Source organism: Oncorhynchus kisutch, linkage group LG20 (genome assembly GCF_002021735.2).
Source record: "Oncorhynchus kisutch isolate 150728-3 linkage group LG20, Okis_V2, whole genome shotgun sequence".
Classification (NCBI taxonomy): Eukaryota; Metazoa; Chordata; class Actinopteri; order Salmoniformes; family Salmonidae; genus Oncorhynchus; species Oncorhynchus kisutch.
In genome coordinates this window covers 43,659,384-43,676,163 of record NC_034193.2, presented here as the reverse complement: position 1 = coordinate 43,676,163, position 16,780 = coordinate 43,659,384, and the positions used below count along the sequence as shown (strand labels likewise).

At 44.2% G+C, this 16,780-nt stretch overlaps 1 protein-coding gene across 2 annotated transcripts; it reads right to left on the bottom strand.

Annotated features, from left to right (window-relative positions):
- On the bottom strand, positions 1-14,383 carry LOC109865760 (transcription factor Sp2-like). 2 transcript variants are annotated; one of them, XM_020454190.2, is made up of 8 exons: positions 14,279-14,383; positions 13,054-13,130; positions 6,513-7,214; positions 6,017-6,214; positions 4,999-5,284; positions 4,559-4,739; positions 2,906-3,099; positions 1-2,410 (listed from the first exon to the last, which is right to left on the bottom strand). In XM_020454190.2, exons 1-8 carry the CDS (start codon positions 14,346-14,348, stop codon positions 2,310-2,312), a joined length of 1,809 nt encoding a protein of 602 aa, XP_020309779.1. In that variant the 5' UTR covers positions 14,349-14,383; the 3' UTR covers positions 1-2,309. The 2 variants fall into 2 exon arrangements, with proteins under 2 accessions (XP_020309779.1, XP_020309780.1); XM_020454191.2 differs by lacking the exon at positions 14,279-14,383 and adding an exon at positions 14,013-14,271.
- Positions 14,384-16,780: the final 2,397 nt, after the last annotated feature.

The window sequence follows — 16,780 nt, the reverse complement described above, 5'->3', positions numbered from 1 at the left end:
TACAGTTTGAATGCTTTATTGGAGGGTTGGGTGACTGTAAAAAAGGGAGCAAGCACCTGTAGTAAGTGCCTTAATACAAGTTATAAAAGATGGGCAATAGCTGGATATCTGAGGACTCCTGTTAAACAAAGGAAGTCTGAAATGGCACCCTATTTCCTATATAGTGCACTACTTCTGACCAGAGACTATAGAGCTGTGGTTGAAAGTAGTGCACAATATAGGGATTAGGGTGCCATTTCAGACACACACAGGATCTGAATCTATTACTGTGGTAGATCAGGTTTAGAGAGGGAAAAGCACCTGGTTCACTGAGATCAACATTAGGACCTTTTCAGTTTAGGTAAAAACGCATCCACTGATCATTACTTAAAAATCAAATAAAAATCACACATTTTCAACCTGGGCTCAAGTCAGTGCACATAAACATCGGCATTGTGTAACATAAGTTAGATAAAAATAAAAGGAATTCTACAAATGCCGTTCCCTGGAAATTAGACAGAAATCTCTTTAAATACTGGGTGCAACTGTCTAAGGCAACTTTAAATTCGATAGAAAAGGGATCATCTAGAAGTAATGGTGTACAAAGCAGGAATGAAGCTATACAACGTCACATTACTCATTTTCCTTTCACACTGTACAGAGTCCGCTTCCTTCAGCTCTGACCAGGCCGGCCAAAATACAAGGCAGTGTAACTTTTTTATCCTACATTTTACTGTGTCTCCCAGACACATTGTATATACACATTCAGGACATACAATACAAAACATAAATATGAGCAGGACTTTCTTTCCGTCCCCAAGGCCCAGTTTAAGGCATCCAGACATACTGGACACGATTTTTCTATTGGCTATTCAATGAAATGTTGATCTCATTTTAAAATGCATGAGGACCATTTTTTTTTTTGGGGGGGGGGGACATTTATAAATCTTTCCGATTAGTTATGCAGTTAGCTACAGTCAATATGTATTAATTGAACAGAACTTATTGTAATACTACGAATAAAGGTTTAGCTCTGGTGTCCTTCCTTGAGTGTTCAAGGAATCGAAACACCAGAAACCTTAGATAAATAATAGTAGATAGCTTGTCAATTTTTTTATGTCACACGAATCAGAAATGTTCTATAAAACATATTTGCCTCAGACGGATCTTAATGTAGATCATAATAAACAAGTTATGACAGGCCCGAGAAAGCATTTTCATGTTGATTATGTGCATCTTGTGGCATGATTGTCATGCCAGACCAATATTTGGAACAGATTTAGTTAATATCATAATGATATACACATACCAATGCACTACATTTAAACTCATTAGGATGGGGTGTGTATTCAAAATAAATGTGTAACTCTTCACTCAAACAAAAAAAATGCCAAAACCTAATTTTACATTTTCATCTTTGATATAAAAAAAAACCCCGAAAAGGGTATTATGTCTGAACACCATAAATATCTATATTTGCCCATGTATGTGTGAATGTATGTTTGTACGCACATACACAAACTCTTTTGCCAACTTGGCTTTTCAGAGTCTGGAACTGTGTAAGGTTTCAAAGTGGTCACCAAGGCCTCACAGATATGTAGGTTCATTCCAACCAAATCATTTATTTGTTGAAAAATCTATAATAGTACTTTGATATTGAACAAGAATAGAATTACAAATAGCGTTCAAACCATGTAAAAGGATATGAATGTAGTGCAATTTACTGAATAGGATTTGTTTGACTGAAAAAAGTACCTTGGATACCCGTGGGGCTTGAGGATCAACTTTGAAAAAAAAACTTATTCAGGAGCTTCAACAACAATAATATTTGTTATTATTAACATTGAAAAGAATAAAACGTGGAAAAACAAGAAGGGGCAAGAGTGGCTGGAGTCTCCTTTGGGCTCGGGTACTTTGGTAGACTAAATCTATCCGTTTTTCTCTCATTCCTCCCTCAGGCCTCGTGACTGGATATGGTGCTCAGAGCATGAGGTCATCAGAACACAGCAGCCACGCTTGCCTATCTTTCTGGGAGACCGCCTTTCGCTGTTCTACGCATTCTGCCTACGTAGGTAAGCCTGCTGTCCGTAATTATATATATATATATATATATATTTTATCATTAATAAATTGACTGGAACAGTTGAGTCTGTCGGGGGAGGATTGGTATGTACACCAGGCTACGAAGCCCCTGAGGGGGGAGTAAGGAGAACAGGGCATATGGGGCCTTTTGGGGGTTCACCCATCATGAGACTACTCTCTTGGTATCCTCTCCTGCGGCCCTCTATGGGGTTTAGTTCATCAGGACATGTCTGTGTATACAGCACAGCTCACAAGTTCTTGGTGTTTATGTGTGTTTTGTAATGCTTCGTGAGATGGTCGCTCCTCATGAACCGTTTCTGACACTGGTTGCACTCGAAGCGCTTGTCTCCTACAAGGAAAAGACAGAATAAAATCAATGGTTTAATTTTCCTGCATAACACAAAACTATGAAAGAGCAATACCATCCTTCTCTGCTGCAAGGGAATCTCTGCTACAAATCTGAGTGCCTGCTTGAGTCCTGGAAACTTCAGCAAAACTTAAAATACTGTATGTTAATGTACTGCTTGAGTCCTGACATATGGTGAACACAATGGTGTATCAGAATGTTTTGGCATATGGAGTATTGTCGACTGACTTGTGCTAACCTTGCTGTGTACGTACCTCCTGTGTGTGTGTGTCCTGGGGTGTGTTCAGTAGGTGGAAAACATTTTGAAAACAGGGGCGGTACTATCTGAACTTGTCCAATAAGAACACAGGATTGTCATTATCCATTGCAAAACATTTTGCTACGGTGCTCCTTACTGAACATGACCCAGTGTGTGTTGCAGACTGACCTACATTCACCCTACAGTGTGTATCAGCGTGTCTCCTGCGATGGACAGACCTGTGTGTGTCCTGGCGTGCCGCTGCAGCTCGTCGCTGCGCGTGAAGCGTTTGCCGCAGAAGACCCAGTTGCAGACGAAGGGCCGCTCGCCGGTGTGCAGGCGCACGTGGGCCCGGAGGAGGGACGTTTTCCGGAACGTCTTCTCGCAGCCTGGGATGTGACAGATGTGCTTCCTCTTCCCTACCTCGCCGGGCCTGCACAACACAGAAAACACTTAACTACACTATATATACACAAATGTATGTGGTCACCCCTTCAAGTTAGTGGATTTGGCTATTTCAGCCACACCTTTTATTGACAGATGTATAAAATCAAGCACACCGCCACGCAATCTCCATAGACAAACATTGGCAGTAGAATGGCCTTACTGAAGAGCACAGTGACTTTCAACGTACCACTGTCATAGAATGCCACCTTTCCAACAAGTCAGTTCGTCAAATTTCTGCCCTGCTAGAGCTTCCACGGTCAACTGTAAGTGCTGTTATTGTGAAGTGGAAACGTCTAGGAGCAACAACGGCTCAGCCGGGTAGTGGTAGGCCTCACAAGCTCACAGAACGGGACCACCAAGTGCTGAAGTGCGTAAAAATTGTCTGTCCTCATTTGCAACACTATCTACCGAATTCCTCTGGAAGCAACGTCAGCACAAGAACTGTTAGTCGAGAGCTTCATGAAATGGGTTTCCATGGCCGAGCAGCCGCACACAAGCCTAAGATCACCATGCGCATTGCCAAGCGTTGACAGGAGTGGTGTAAAGCTCACCGCCATTGGACACTGGAAATGCGTTCTCTGGAGTGACGAATCATGCTTTACCATCTGGCAGTCCAACGGACGAATCTGGGTTTGGCGGATGCCAGGAGAACGTTACCTAACCCACAATGCATAGTGCCAACTGTAAAGTTTGGTGGAGGAGGAATAATGGTCTGGGACTGTTTTTCATGGTTCAGGCTAGTCCCCTTAGTTCCAGTGAAGGGAAATCTTAACACTAGAGCATACAATGACATTCTAGACGATTCTGTGCTTCCAACTTTGTGGCAAAAGTTTGGAAAAGGCCCTTTCTTGTTTCAGCATGGCAATGTCCCCATGCACAAAGTGAGGTCCATATAGAAATGGTTTGTCGAGATATGTGTGGAAGAATTTGAGCCCTGATCTCAATCCCATCAAACACCCTGGGGATAAATAGTTACTCCGAATGAGAGTCAGGGCTAATCGCCCAACATCAGAGCCCGACCTAACTAATAATCGTGGCTGAATGGAAGTAAGTCCCCGTAGCAATGTTCCAACATCTTGTGGAAAGCCTTCTGAGACGAGTGGAGGCTGTTATATGAGAAAAGGGGGGGGTTAATGCCCATAATTTTGGAATGAGATGTTTGACGAACAGGTGTCCACATACTTTTGGTCATGTAGTGTATTCACTATATTTCTGCTTGGTGCACAGATATTAATAGCAGGAGGATGGAAAGTCATTGCTTGCAATCGTGGTTGTGTCTCTGCCCCAATCTCACAAAAGGGTACACTTTTGCCATACAGGTGTCAGTTTGTATCAACACTTTCCATTCTGGCAACAACAAAAAAAAATGTTTAATACTGTATATAATGCTTTTTCCCCACCAGGTGCTCAGGCCTGTCCCTAGTTTGCTAGTAAGAGCCACTTGCCTCTTCTCTGCGTCCTTACAGTTGGGACAGGTGCAGGCCATGCGGCGTTTCTTCTCACCAGGCTGGCCCTGCAGCTCCAGAGCCAGAGTCTGCTCCATCTGCACCTGGTGGCCCTGGGAGGTCATGCCGCCCAGCTGGAGGGCCCCGCCTTGTACCGTCTGCACTGTCAGGTGCTGCTGCCCTGAAAGAACAGTAGAGACATTTTAACATCTTGCACATGTATAATAAACATATATTGTACATATATAAAGCTACTTTACACAGACATGCATACCCCAATCCACACACACATACTGACACATGACCACTGACACACACATGCCTCCATTAGCTAAAAGTCCATTGGAATGAAAAACGTTTTTAAAGGAAGACAATATGGAAATAGAGTGGATATGGATATGGTCAAGCACTTTTTATATTTGTCACGAACACACACACACCTCCTGCATTGGTGATGGTGACGGGCACTCCTTGCACCTGGACCCCGTTAATGTTTATAGTCTGCACGGCCTGGCCCGCCGAGGAGAGCTGGGCCGCGTTCAACGCTATCATCCCCCCCGCCGGAGCTATTTTTGGTAGGGTCCTCTCCTTCCTGCCCCCCGTCAGTGTTCTCTTGGTGGCCCCCACGGATGACAGGGTGGTGGTGACCATGCTGGAGGGCGTGGAAACTGTGGTTTCCTGGAGCTGCACAGTCTGCCATTCGCCTGATGCGGTTTTGATCAGCAGCTGAGAGGAGCACAGGGGTGTCAGACTAACATGGAACAAGTCTGTCAGATTAGGACACATTTCTGTATTAAAAAGGCCCACTTCCACTTTTATGGTTTCATTATATTTCAGCTGTTTGTAAAGCGCATGTGCAATCAATCAAGACTCAATCATGGACACTCTTACTGACAGCTGTGGCTGCTTCACGTGATGTACTGTTGTCTCTAACTTCTTGCCCTTTGTGCTGTTGTCTGTGCCCAATAATGTTTGTACCATGTTTTGTGCTGCTACCATGTTGTGATGCTACCATGCTGTTGTCATGTGATGTTGCTACCATGCTGTGTTGTGGTCTTAGGTCTTTCTTTATGTAGTGTTGTCTCATGTGCGTTTTGTCCTTTACTTTTATTTTGAATCCCAGCCCCCGTCCCCGCAGGAGGCCTTTTGCCTTTTGGTAGGCCGTCATTGTAAATAAGAATTTGTTCTTAACTGACTTGCCTATTTAACAAGGTTACATACACAAAAATAAAAAGAATAAACATGTGGGTAGCCTGGAGTGAGTGTAGAGAGGTGGTGTGCATGCAGCATCTGTAAGAGTACTGTATTTGTGGCCTGTGTGCATGACGACATAGGTCAGTCTGAAGTTGCCAATCTACAAATCACCTCGCATCCTAACTAACTACTCTGAGTAACTCCTATATCTGTCAGTTTGCTGAGAGAGCTACATTGATGATCTCTAACAACTTGTGTGTGTACCTGAGTGGGCTCTGGTTGCAGGCTGGGTGCAGGCTGTCTCTGGGGGACCTGAGGCAGGGTGGCGGAGGCGGCCTGCACCACCTTCAGGGCCTGCTGGGGGATCTGGACCACCTGCTGCTCCTGTTTCTGCTGCACCAACTGCACCAGCTGCTGCTGGCCTGACCCGGTGTTCTGCACGATCAGGAGCTGGTTACCCGCCTGGGGAGAACACCGAGAGAGCAGCAATGAGACACAGACCTAAATCTGTCCAACACTTACTCATACAGGGACCCCAATCCGGGAGATTGAAGGGTTGATAGAGTAGGATAACCCTCATGTAAAGCATAGCACTTTGAGTTTGAGAAATACAGATGAAATCATTACTCATTTACACTCACTCACAAGCATTGTAGACATATTCAGTAATTAGTACCCATTTGTAGCCCAATCAAGCAAGTGAACTAGTCCACAAGTCATGGTTGACCCTACACCAAATGCAGCAGAACAACAAACATACCTGAATAATATTCTCCCCGGCTTCTAACAATATCGTCTCCATCTGCTCGGGGGGCGGAGAGGTGGTCTGTGGTGGAGGGGCTGCTGCCACCAGCTTCTTCCTTCCTCGTCTGCCCTTCGTTGGAGGGGGAGGAGCTTCCGCTGGCTCCTCTCCGGTGGCTACGTTGAGGGGCAGCGTGAGCCCGCTGGGCAGCCGCACCACGTTGGCTGCATTGGGTTTCCGCCCCCTGGGGGACGGCTTGATGGCCACCGTCTTCTGCGGGGTGATGGGCGCGGTAGCGGGCTGTGGCTGGGGGACCGTCATGGGCGTGGTGATGATGGCCTGGTTGGTACCCGGGATGAGCTGGATCTGTCCGCCCTGCTGCATCATCTGGATGGTCTGTGTGCCTCCCAGCTGCGGCATCACTTGGTACTGGATGTTGGATGTTTGATTCGAGCGGCCAGGGCTCTGCTGGATTGTGAGGACGATGGGGGTGCCGGGGCTGTTGGAGCCCAGGCCCGCTGGCAGCTGGATCACATTTCCTTTAGCGGACAGGAAGCCCAGGTTTTTGGGAGGGGCGGGGGCGATGGGGGCGGGCTTGATGGGGAGGAGACGGCGAGGTTGGGGTTGGGCAGGAGGGGCGCTGACAGGGGCCTGAGCGGCAGGGGGGCCGATCTTACTGCAGGTGGCGGCCAGGAGGGCCAGTGGGGAGGGCTGGGAGTCCTGTACAGGATGAGAGAGAGAGAGAGAGAGAGAGAGAAATGGTTCGGGGTGGAACAAGTTGGACACAAAGTATTTACTGTTGATATCAGACCCGGGCGAAATCCCCGTCATTTGCATGAAGAAGCGACACCGATACAGGGGACGCAGGTCCAGGTGCCTTGTGAGAATTCGGTGAGTGGGTAACCCGCCTCTACCATCCGTCCTATTGGACAACGTCCAGTCATTGAAGAATAAACTGGATGAGCTCAGTTCAAGACTATCCTACCAACGGGACATTAAAAACTGTAATATCTTATTTTTATATGAGTCGTGGCAGATCGACGACATGGATAATATACAGCTGGCTGGGTTCTGTGCATCGGCAAGACTTAACAACTGCCTCCGGTAAGACAAGGGGTGGCGGTCTATGTCTATTTGTCAATAACAGCTGGTGCGCAAAATCTAATATTAAGGAAGACTTAAGGTTTTTCTCGCTTGAGGGTAGAGTATCTCATGATATGCTGTAGACCACACTATTTACCAAGAGTTTTCATCTATATTTTTCGTAGATGTCTATTTACCACAACAAACCGATGATGGCACTAAGACCGCACTCAACAAGCTGTATAAGGCCATAAGCAAACAGGAAAATGCTAATCGAGAGGCGGTACTCCTAGTGGCCGGGGACTTTAATGCAGGGAGACAAATCCTTTTTACCTAATTTCTACCAGCATGTTACATGTGCAACCAGAGGGGGAAAAAAATCTAGACCACCTTGACTACACACACAGAGACGCGTACGAAGCTCTCCTTCGCCCTTCATTTAGCAAATCTGACCATAATAATATCCTCCTGATTCCTGCTTACAAGCCAAAACTAAAGCAGGAAGTACCAGCGACTCTTCCAATACGGAAGTGGTCAGATGACGCAAATTCTAAGCTACAAGACTATTTTGCTAGCAGACTGGAATATGTTCCGGGATTCATCCAATGGCATTGAGGAGTATACCACCTCGGGTCATCGGCTTCATCAATATGTGCATTGATGACGTCGTCCCCAGTAACCAGAAGCCATGGATTACAGGAAACATCCGCACTGAGCTAAAGGGTAGAGCTGCCGCTTTAAAGGGAGTGGGACTCTAACTCGGATGCTTATAAGACATCCCGCTATGCCCTCCAACAAACCATCAAACAGGCAAAGCGTCAATACAGGACTAAGATTGAATCCTACTACACCGGCTCTGACACTCTTTGGACGTGGCAGGGCTTGCAAACTATTACGGACTACAAAGGGAAGCCCATCCGCGAGCTTCCCAGTGACACGAGCCTACCAGACAAGCTAAATTACTTCTATGTGCACTTAGACACTGAAGCATGCATGAGAGCAACAACTGTTCCGGACGACTGTGATAGCCAATGTGAATAAGTCCTTTAAACAGGTCAACAGTCACAAGGCTGCAAGGCCCGATGGATTACCAGGACGTGTACTACAAGCATGCGCTGCGCTGAAAAACTGGCAATTGTATTCACTGACATTTTCAACCTCTCCCTGACCGAGTCTGTAATACCTACATGTATCAAGCAGACCACCATAGTCCGTGCCCAAGAACACCAAGGTAACCTGCCTAAATGGCTACCAACCCGTAGCACTCACGTATGTAGCCATGAAGGGCAGTGAAAGGCTGGTCATGGCTCACATCAACACCATCATCCCAGAAACCCTAGACCCACTCCAATTTGCATACCACCCCAACCGATCCACAGATGACGCAATCTATAATGCACTCCATACTGCCCTTTCCCACCTGGATAAAAGGAACACCTACGTGAGAATTCTGTTCATTGACTACAGGTCAGCGTTCAACACCATAGTGCCCTCAAAGCTCATCACTAAGCTAAAGGCCCAGGGACTAAACACCTCTCTCTGCAACTCGATCCTGGACTTCCTGACGGGCCGCCCCCAGGTGGCAAGGGTAGGCAACAGCACATCTGCCACACTGATCCTCAACACAGGGGCCCCTCGGGGGTGCGTGCTTGGTCCCCTCCTGTACTCCCCATTTACCCACTACTGCGTGGCTAAGCACGACTCCAACATCATCATTTTCCGAGGACACAACAGTGGTAGGCCTGATCACTGACAACAATGAGACAGCCTATAGGGAGGAGGTCAAAGACCTGGCAGTGTGGTTCCAGGACAACAATCTCTCCCTCAAGGTGATCAAGAAAAAGGAGATGATCGTGGACTACAGAAAAAAGGAGGGCTGAGCACACCCCCATTCTCATCGACAGGCTGTAGTGGAGCAAGTTGAGAGCTTCAAGTTGCTTGGTGTCCACATCAACAACAAACTAACATAGTCCAATCACACCAAGACAGTCGTGAAGAGGGCATGACAAAACCTATTCCCCCTCAAGAGACTGAAAAGATTTGGCATGGGTCCTCAGATCCTCAAAAGGTTCTACAGCTGCAACATCGAGAGCATCCTGATTGGTTGCATCACTGCCTGGTATGACAACTGCTCGGCCTCCGACCACAAGGCGTGTAGTGCGAACGGCCCAGTACATCACTGGGGCCAAGCTTCCTGCCATCCAGGACCTCTATACCAGGCGGTGTCAGAGGAACGCCCCCAAATTGTCGAAGACTCCAGCCACCCTAGTCATAGACTGTTCTCTCTGCTATCGCACAGCAAGCGGTCTAGGACCAAGAGGCTTCTAAACAGCTTCTACCCCCAAGCCATAAGACTCTTGACCATCTAGTCAAATGGCTACCCAGACTAATTGCAGTGCACCCCCCACCCCCCTCTTTACACCACTGCTACTCTCTGTTGTCATCTATACATAGTCACTTTAATAACTCTACCTACATGTACATACTACCTCAACTATCCGGTGGCCCCACACATCGACTCTGTATTGGTACTCCCCGGTATATAGTCTCACTATTATTATTTTACTGCTGCTCTTTAATTATTTGTTACTTTTACCTCTTATAGTTATCCATATTTTTTTCAAACCGCATTGTTGGTTAGGGGCTTGTAAAGTAAGCATTTTACCCTAAGGTATACCTACACCTGTTGTATTCGGCGCATGTGACTAATAAAATTTGATTTGAAACACAACAGACCAGTAAAATTTATAAAAGGTTGTGGTGGCAGTAGAAGGAACAGCAGCAACAGGAAAAACCTTGGTACTTTCACACTAATATATGGTAAAGAATGCAAGTGACTTCAATGGCTAATTTCTCTGAACATAGGAAAAAAACATCACCTGATTCTCACACACCTCCCACTCCTCTTTCTACTCAACTAGTCTAAAGGCCAGTTTTATTGCTTCTTTAATCACAACAGTTTTCAGCTGTGCTAACATAATTGCAAAAGGGGTTTCTAATGATCAATTAGCCTTTTAAAATTATAAACTTGGATTTGCTAACATAACGTGCCATTGGAACACAGGAATGATGGTTGCTGATAATGGGACTCTGTACGCCTATGTAGATATTCCATAAAAATACAAATCAGCCGTTTCCAGCTACAATACAGTTGTGGCAAAAAGTTTTGAAAATGACACAAATTTTCACAAAGTCTGCTGCCTCAGTTTGTATGATGGCAATTTGCATATACTCCAGAATGTTATGAAGAGTGATCAGATGAATTGCAAAGTCCCTCTTTGCCATGCAAATGAACTGAACCCCCAAAAACATTTCCACTGCATTTCAGCTCTGCCACAAAAGGACCAGCTGACATCATGTCAGTGATTCTCTCGTTAACATGTGAGTGTTGACGAGGACAAGGCTGGAGATCACTCCGTCATGCTGATTGAGTTCGAATAACAGACTGGAAGCTTCAAAATGAGGGTGGTGCTTGGAATCATTGTTCTTCCTCTGTCAACCATGATTACCTGAAAGGAAACACGTGCCGTCATCATTGCTTTGCACAAAAAGGGCTTCACAGGCAAGGATTTTGCTGCCAGTAAGATTGCACCTAAATCAACCATTTATCAGATCATCAAGAACTTCAAGGAGAGCGGTTCAATTGTTGTGAAGAAGGCTTCAGGGCGCCCAAGAAAGTCCAGCAAGCACCAGGACCGTCTCCTAAAGTTGATTCAGTTGCAGGATCAGGGCACCACCAGTAGAGAGCTTGCTCAGTAATGGCAACAGGCAGGTGTGAGTGCATCTGCACGCATAGTGAGGCGAAGACTTTTGGAGGATAGCCTGGTGTCAAGAAGGTCAGCAAAGAAGCCACTTCTCTCCAGGATAAACATCAGGGACAGACTGCTATTCTACAAAATGTACAGGGATTGGACTGCTGAGGACTGGGGTAAAGTCATTTTCTCTGATGAATCCCCTTTCCGATTGTTTGGGGCATCCGGAAAAAAGCTTGTCCGGAGAAGACAAGGTGAGTGCTACCATCAGTGTCATGCCAACAGTAAAGCATCCTGAGACCATTCATGTGTGGGGTTGCTTCTCAGCCAAGGGAGTGGGCTCACTCACAATTTTGCCTAAGAACATAGCCATGAATAAAGAATGGTACCAACACATCCTCCGAGAGCAACTTCTCCCAACCATCCAGGAACAGTTTGGTGATGAACAATGCCTTTTCCAGCGTGATGGAGCACCTTGCCATAAGGCAAAAGTGATAACTAAGTGGCTCGGGAAACAATACATCGATATTTTGGGTCCATGGCCAGGAAACTCGCCAGACCTTAATCCCATTGAGAACTTGTGGTCAATCCTCAAGAAGCAGGTGGACAAACAAAAACCCACAAATTCTGACCACCTCCAAGCATTGATTATGCAAGAATGGGCTGCCATCAGTCAGGATGTGGCCCAGAAGTTAATTGACAGCGTGCCAGGGCAGATTGCAGAGGTCTTGAAAGGGAAGGGTCAACACTGCAAATATTGACTCTTTGCATCAACTTCATGTAATTGTCAATAAAAGCCTTTGACACTTATGAAATACTTGTAATTATACTTCAGTATTCCATCTGGCAAAAATATCTAAAGACACTGAAGCAGCAAACTTTGTGGAAATTAATTTGTCATTCTCAAAACTTTTGCCCACGACTGTAGTCATTTACAACATTAACAATGTCTACACTGTATTTCTGATCAATTTGATGTCATTTTAATGGGGTAAAAAATGTTTTTTCTTCCAAAAACAAGGACATTTCTAAGTGACCCCAAACTTTTGAACTGTAATATTATATATTAGAAACGTTGAAGAAACAATACTCCAAGCAGCAGCTCCATACTACTTGTTAGAGCTAGAGAACTGATACTGTATACTGGTTGTTGAGGTGGGCTTGGCGTGGGGGGGTCCGTGGGTGGCTTTTGATAATTTTACTGGTTTCCTCATGTCTTACTCATTGTTAGGTAGAATTAAGGTCCAAATTCGATGTTAGGTACTATAATTATTGAAGATATGAATCTTATAAATTAAAATGGCCAATTTGGGTGCCATCAATCGGCTTTACTTCTCAGATATCAAATTACATTGCAACAAAACATTTCAAGAATGCTAATCTTATCCGTTTCTAACTACAGAAATGATTTCTGAACAATCGGAGATGGTGGGTGTCAATGCTCTTTCTTGTGCTTTTTGAAGTGGAGTGACTCTTGTGCAACAAAGCTAGGAGAAACAAATAGAAAGTTATCATGAATTTCACACAGCCCTAGGTGGAACACAGTTTACATACAGGAGGTTAAGCTACATCTCACCATTGGTAACCAATAAAATACATAAACTGCAAACTTCAAAATTGACAATAGGATGGCATTGCTGGTTACTTTTAAGACACTACTGGGTGATATTTACACATCCGAGAACCACCGAGGACAAGCAGGAAGTAGTCTAACTGTGACTCACTTGAGAGGAAGTGGCAGAGGGTTGGAGATACTCGCTGGGACTGACAGCAACAGTGGTGGCCATACTGTCCTGTTGATCTGCAACATACATGGAAACACACATTGCATATACTGTAAATAGTCTAACACATTTCAAGTACCAAAAATAATGCAGGTCACTGTCAATACGTCTGCTGCAGAGATTCAGGAAATTATTAAATCCGAGGGAGCTGTTTTGCCCTAAACGCATGCAAAGTCATTCAAATAAGACACAGTACACAAAGGACAATGGGCACTGCAACTCTAATAGATTAGTTGTGGCTGGCTAGCTACCACCCCGTGAATGCCAGTCACATCAGACGTTGGTGTAAATTGCGTGACCTTTAATCCGTACTAAAAGTGCGGGTCTATGCCAATAAAAGATAGCAGTGCATGAGTCTGACTAACTACAACTCCTAGTCTACAGAATATAGAATAAAAAGGCCCTAAAAAAAATACAGTATGCTAGCTAGCAAATGGGCACAGCAGAGAGCTACTACTTGTGTACAGTGAGTTTGGTGGCTACTGTACCTGGCTGAATTCTCACGCTATCTCACAAATAGCTCAAGCATGATAATGTATCGCGAGAGTATTAATACAATAATTGTACTGTACAAATAATATGCACTGTGGATTATTGGGGTCAGTTGCAATCATGACCAATGTGACTGTCTCTTTAAAATCGGATATTTCATGCTTAGAATTTTTTTGGAGCGCGGCCTGAAAATAGCGCCGCCATCAAACGTACACAGATAGCTTCTTGCAAGCGAAATGGTTTGCTGCCTAACTGGAAGTCAAAAATGAAACAATTAGCTGGCATTGCAAATACTTTCTCGTGCAGCTGACTTTTCAAAGTGAGTGGAACAAACAGCCCATTGCGATACATGCATGTGGAATTTGTTTTAATGTGAAATATCGAAAATGATTATCATCAATGTATACCTAACAGTAGCTGGAATTACAAACAGGAGTCAGCTTTACTGGCTAGTATGCTAAGCTAGATACGCGTAGCAAATCAAACTCTTTGATACTGAAAAAAAGGCAGCCCTTTTCCGGAAGTGCATAGCTGGCTTGCACAATGCTCCTACTCAACAACAAACATAAGGAATTTCCAGCACAAACTGTTCGATGTGTTTTCTTTAACATAGACCAAATTGTTTTACGAAGTACAATGTAATATAAATGCCAATGTTTTAATTCCTACCCACCGCTCATGACGACACTCGCTCTCCGTGAGCCTTCAAGAGCAAGCCCCTGGAAGATTCCGCCCACGCTCATGGACCAATCCACGCGCTATTGTTGAATGAAGGATGCCCAGGCCAGCCAATAGACACGAGCTCTCAATGTGATTGAAATTCAATTTTGCCAATGAAAAACATGAAACCTCACACAACCGTCGATGGATGCTATTTTAACCAATGGAGTATACAGATTATGGTCTATGGGGTGGGTTTTAAGGGAGAAGGTCGACCAGGCAAAGGGCCTATTATACTGGTTTTACATTTAAATGACGTCTATAATGTCCAATAAGAGCTCTATGGGACAAATCGGTCAAACTCAGAATGACATCCATTTTGATCAATGAGCTTGTTTTAAGCCATTTGATTCAGGTAATACCTACGACAAGCACAGCTACAGTATGTTATTAGAATGGATAGGCTATACTCAGTCTGTCATAGTCAACACACAATAAGGCTTACGGATGACGAGGTATGAAGGTAGTGCTGATAAGGGCACAGGGCAAGCTGTTACAAACTCGTTTCTGTCACTCAAACAAAATTACAGCTGATCTGTAGTGATGTAGATCCTCAGGTAATCTATAGTAATAACATGTTTTCTAAATACTCATCTACACCTATGTGAATATCCCAGTCATTAGTAATATTTTACAGGTGTAGTAGCGCGATCATTGAGTGCATACAAAATAGGCTTATTATGCACGATTATCAAGCTTGCAAAATTATGTCTAAGGGAACTATCAGACGTGTATTTCTGCTTATTAAAACATTATAGTACCACTTTGCACTAGCACCTGGTGACCTACCATTTTTAAGCTGATTTGATATATGACATGGATAATACGCCTATAGAGAAGGTGTATTCAAGTCTTACCCTACAAGGTCCGGAAGCCTGCAAGTGCTCTGTTCTACCTGATCATTCATTTTACCACCTCATCTAAATCAGTCCCTGATTAGAGGTGAACGATGAAAACAAGCAGTGGAACTGGCTTCAAGGTCCAGAGTTGAGTTTGATGGGTATAGACGGCAATAATTTGAAACCAGTCAGCACCAAGAGACCAGTTCATGGTTAGGGTCATTTCCATTTCAACACAATCAGTAAAATAATTATACAAAAAAATTCAGCTCAGAATTGAAAATATCAAACAATTAAACCCTTAGTGTAGACCTGCTGGACCTTCTTATCCAATTTCCTATTTCAATATATAATCACAAACCCATTTACACAACTGGATTCTCTCTATAGAGGCAAATCAATACTGCTGGCATAGTTAGATGCCAAGTTAATGTGTTGTCCATCCATTAAGTTGGCCCCCAACAAGCATGTGTGTTTGAGCAGTCCTCATTCTCCTAAAATCATCCTTCCTGTGTGTGTGTGTGTGTGTGTGTGAATAGGATCACAATGAAAAAGGGGCACAATAAAATAAGCATATGTTTGGTTGGTGGGGAACTAAAAAGCAAAGCAGTCAAAATGACAGGATGAGTTGATGTTTTTGTCAAGTGCAAGTGTTAAAAACTGTTCTGTGTTAAGATTGACATTGCCGTTATGCTTTGCATGCCTCTTGTCCCGACGATTATACAACAGGGTGTGTGTTGTCATTGGTAGTTTAGTTATTAAGAGTGTATGATGGAGTAAAAACATTTGACCTTGATGCTGTTTACACTACTACTTAATTATTACATCAGTCTGTATGGATTGAAAGGGCCACGTTCATCATTACCGCAAAAACACCCACACGGGGAATTGACATACACTGGAGTGTCCCAAACATTAGGATCAACTTCCTAAAATTGAGTTGTGTCGTCCCCTCCCCTCTCCCTCATAAAGGCGTTGCATGAGTGTATCAGTGGTCATGTGTCACTATGTACAGTTGAAGTCGAAAGTTTACATACACTTAAGTTGGAGTCATTAAAACTAGTTTTTCTACCACTCCACTGATTTCTCATTAACAAACTATAGTTTTGGCAAGTCAGTTAGGACATCTATTTTGTGCATGACACAAGTCATTTTTCCAACTATTGTTGACAGATAGATTATTATTTCACTTAAAATTCACTGTATTACAATTCCAGTGGGTCAGAAGTTTACATACACTAAACTGACTGTGCCTTTAAACAGCTTGGAAAAATCCATAAAATGATGTCATAGCTTTAGAAGCTTCTGACAGGCTAATTAACATAATTTGAGTCATTTGGAGGTGTACCCGTGGATGTATTTCAAGGCCTACCTTCAAACTCAGTGCCTCTTTGCTTGACATCATGGGAAAATCAAAAGAAATAGACCTCCACAAGTCTGGTTCATCCTTGGGAGAAATTTCCAAACGCCCGAAGGTACTACGTTTATCTGTACAAACAATAGTATGCATGTATAAACACCATGGGACCACACAACCATCATACTGCTCAGGAAGGAGACGCGTCCTAGAGATGAATGTTTTTTTTTTCCCTGAAAAGTGCAAATCAATCCCAGAA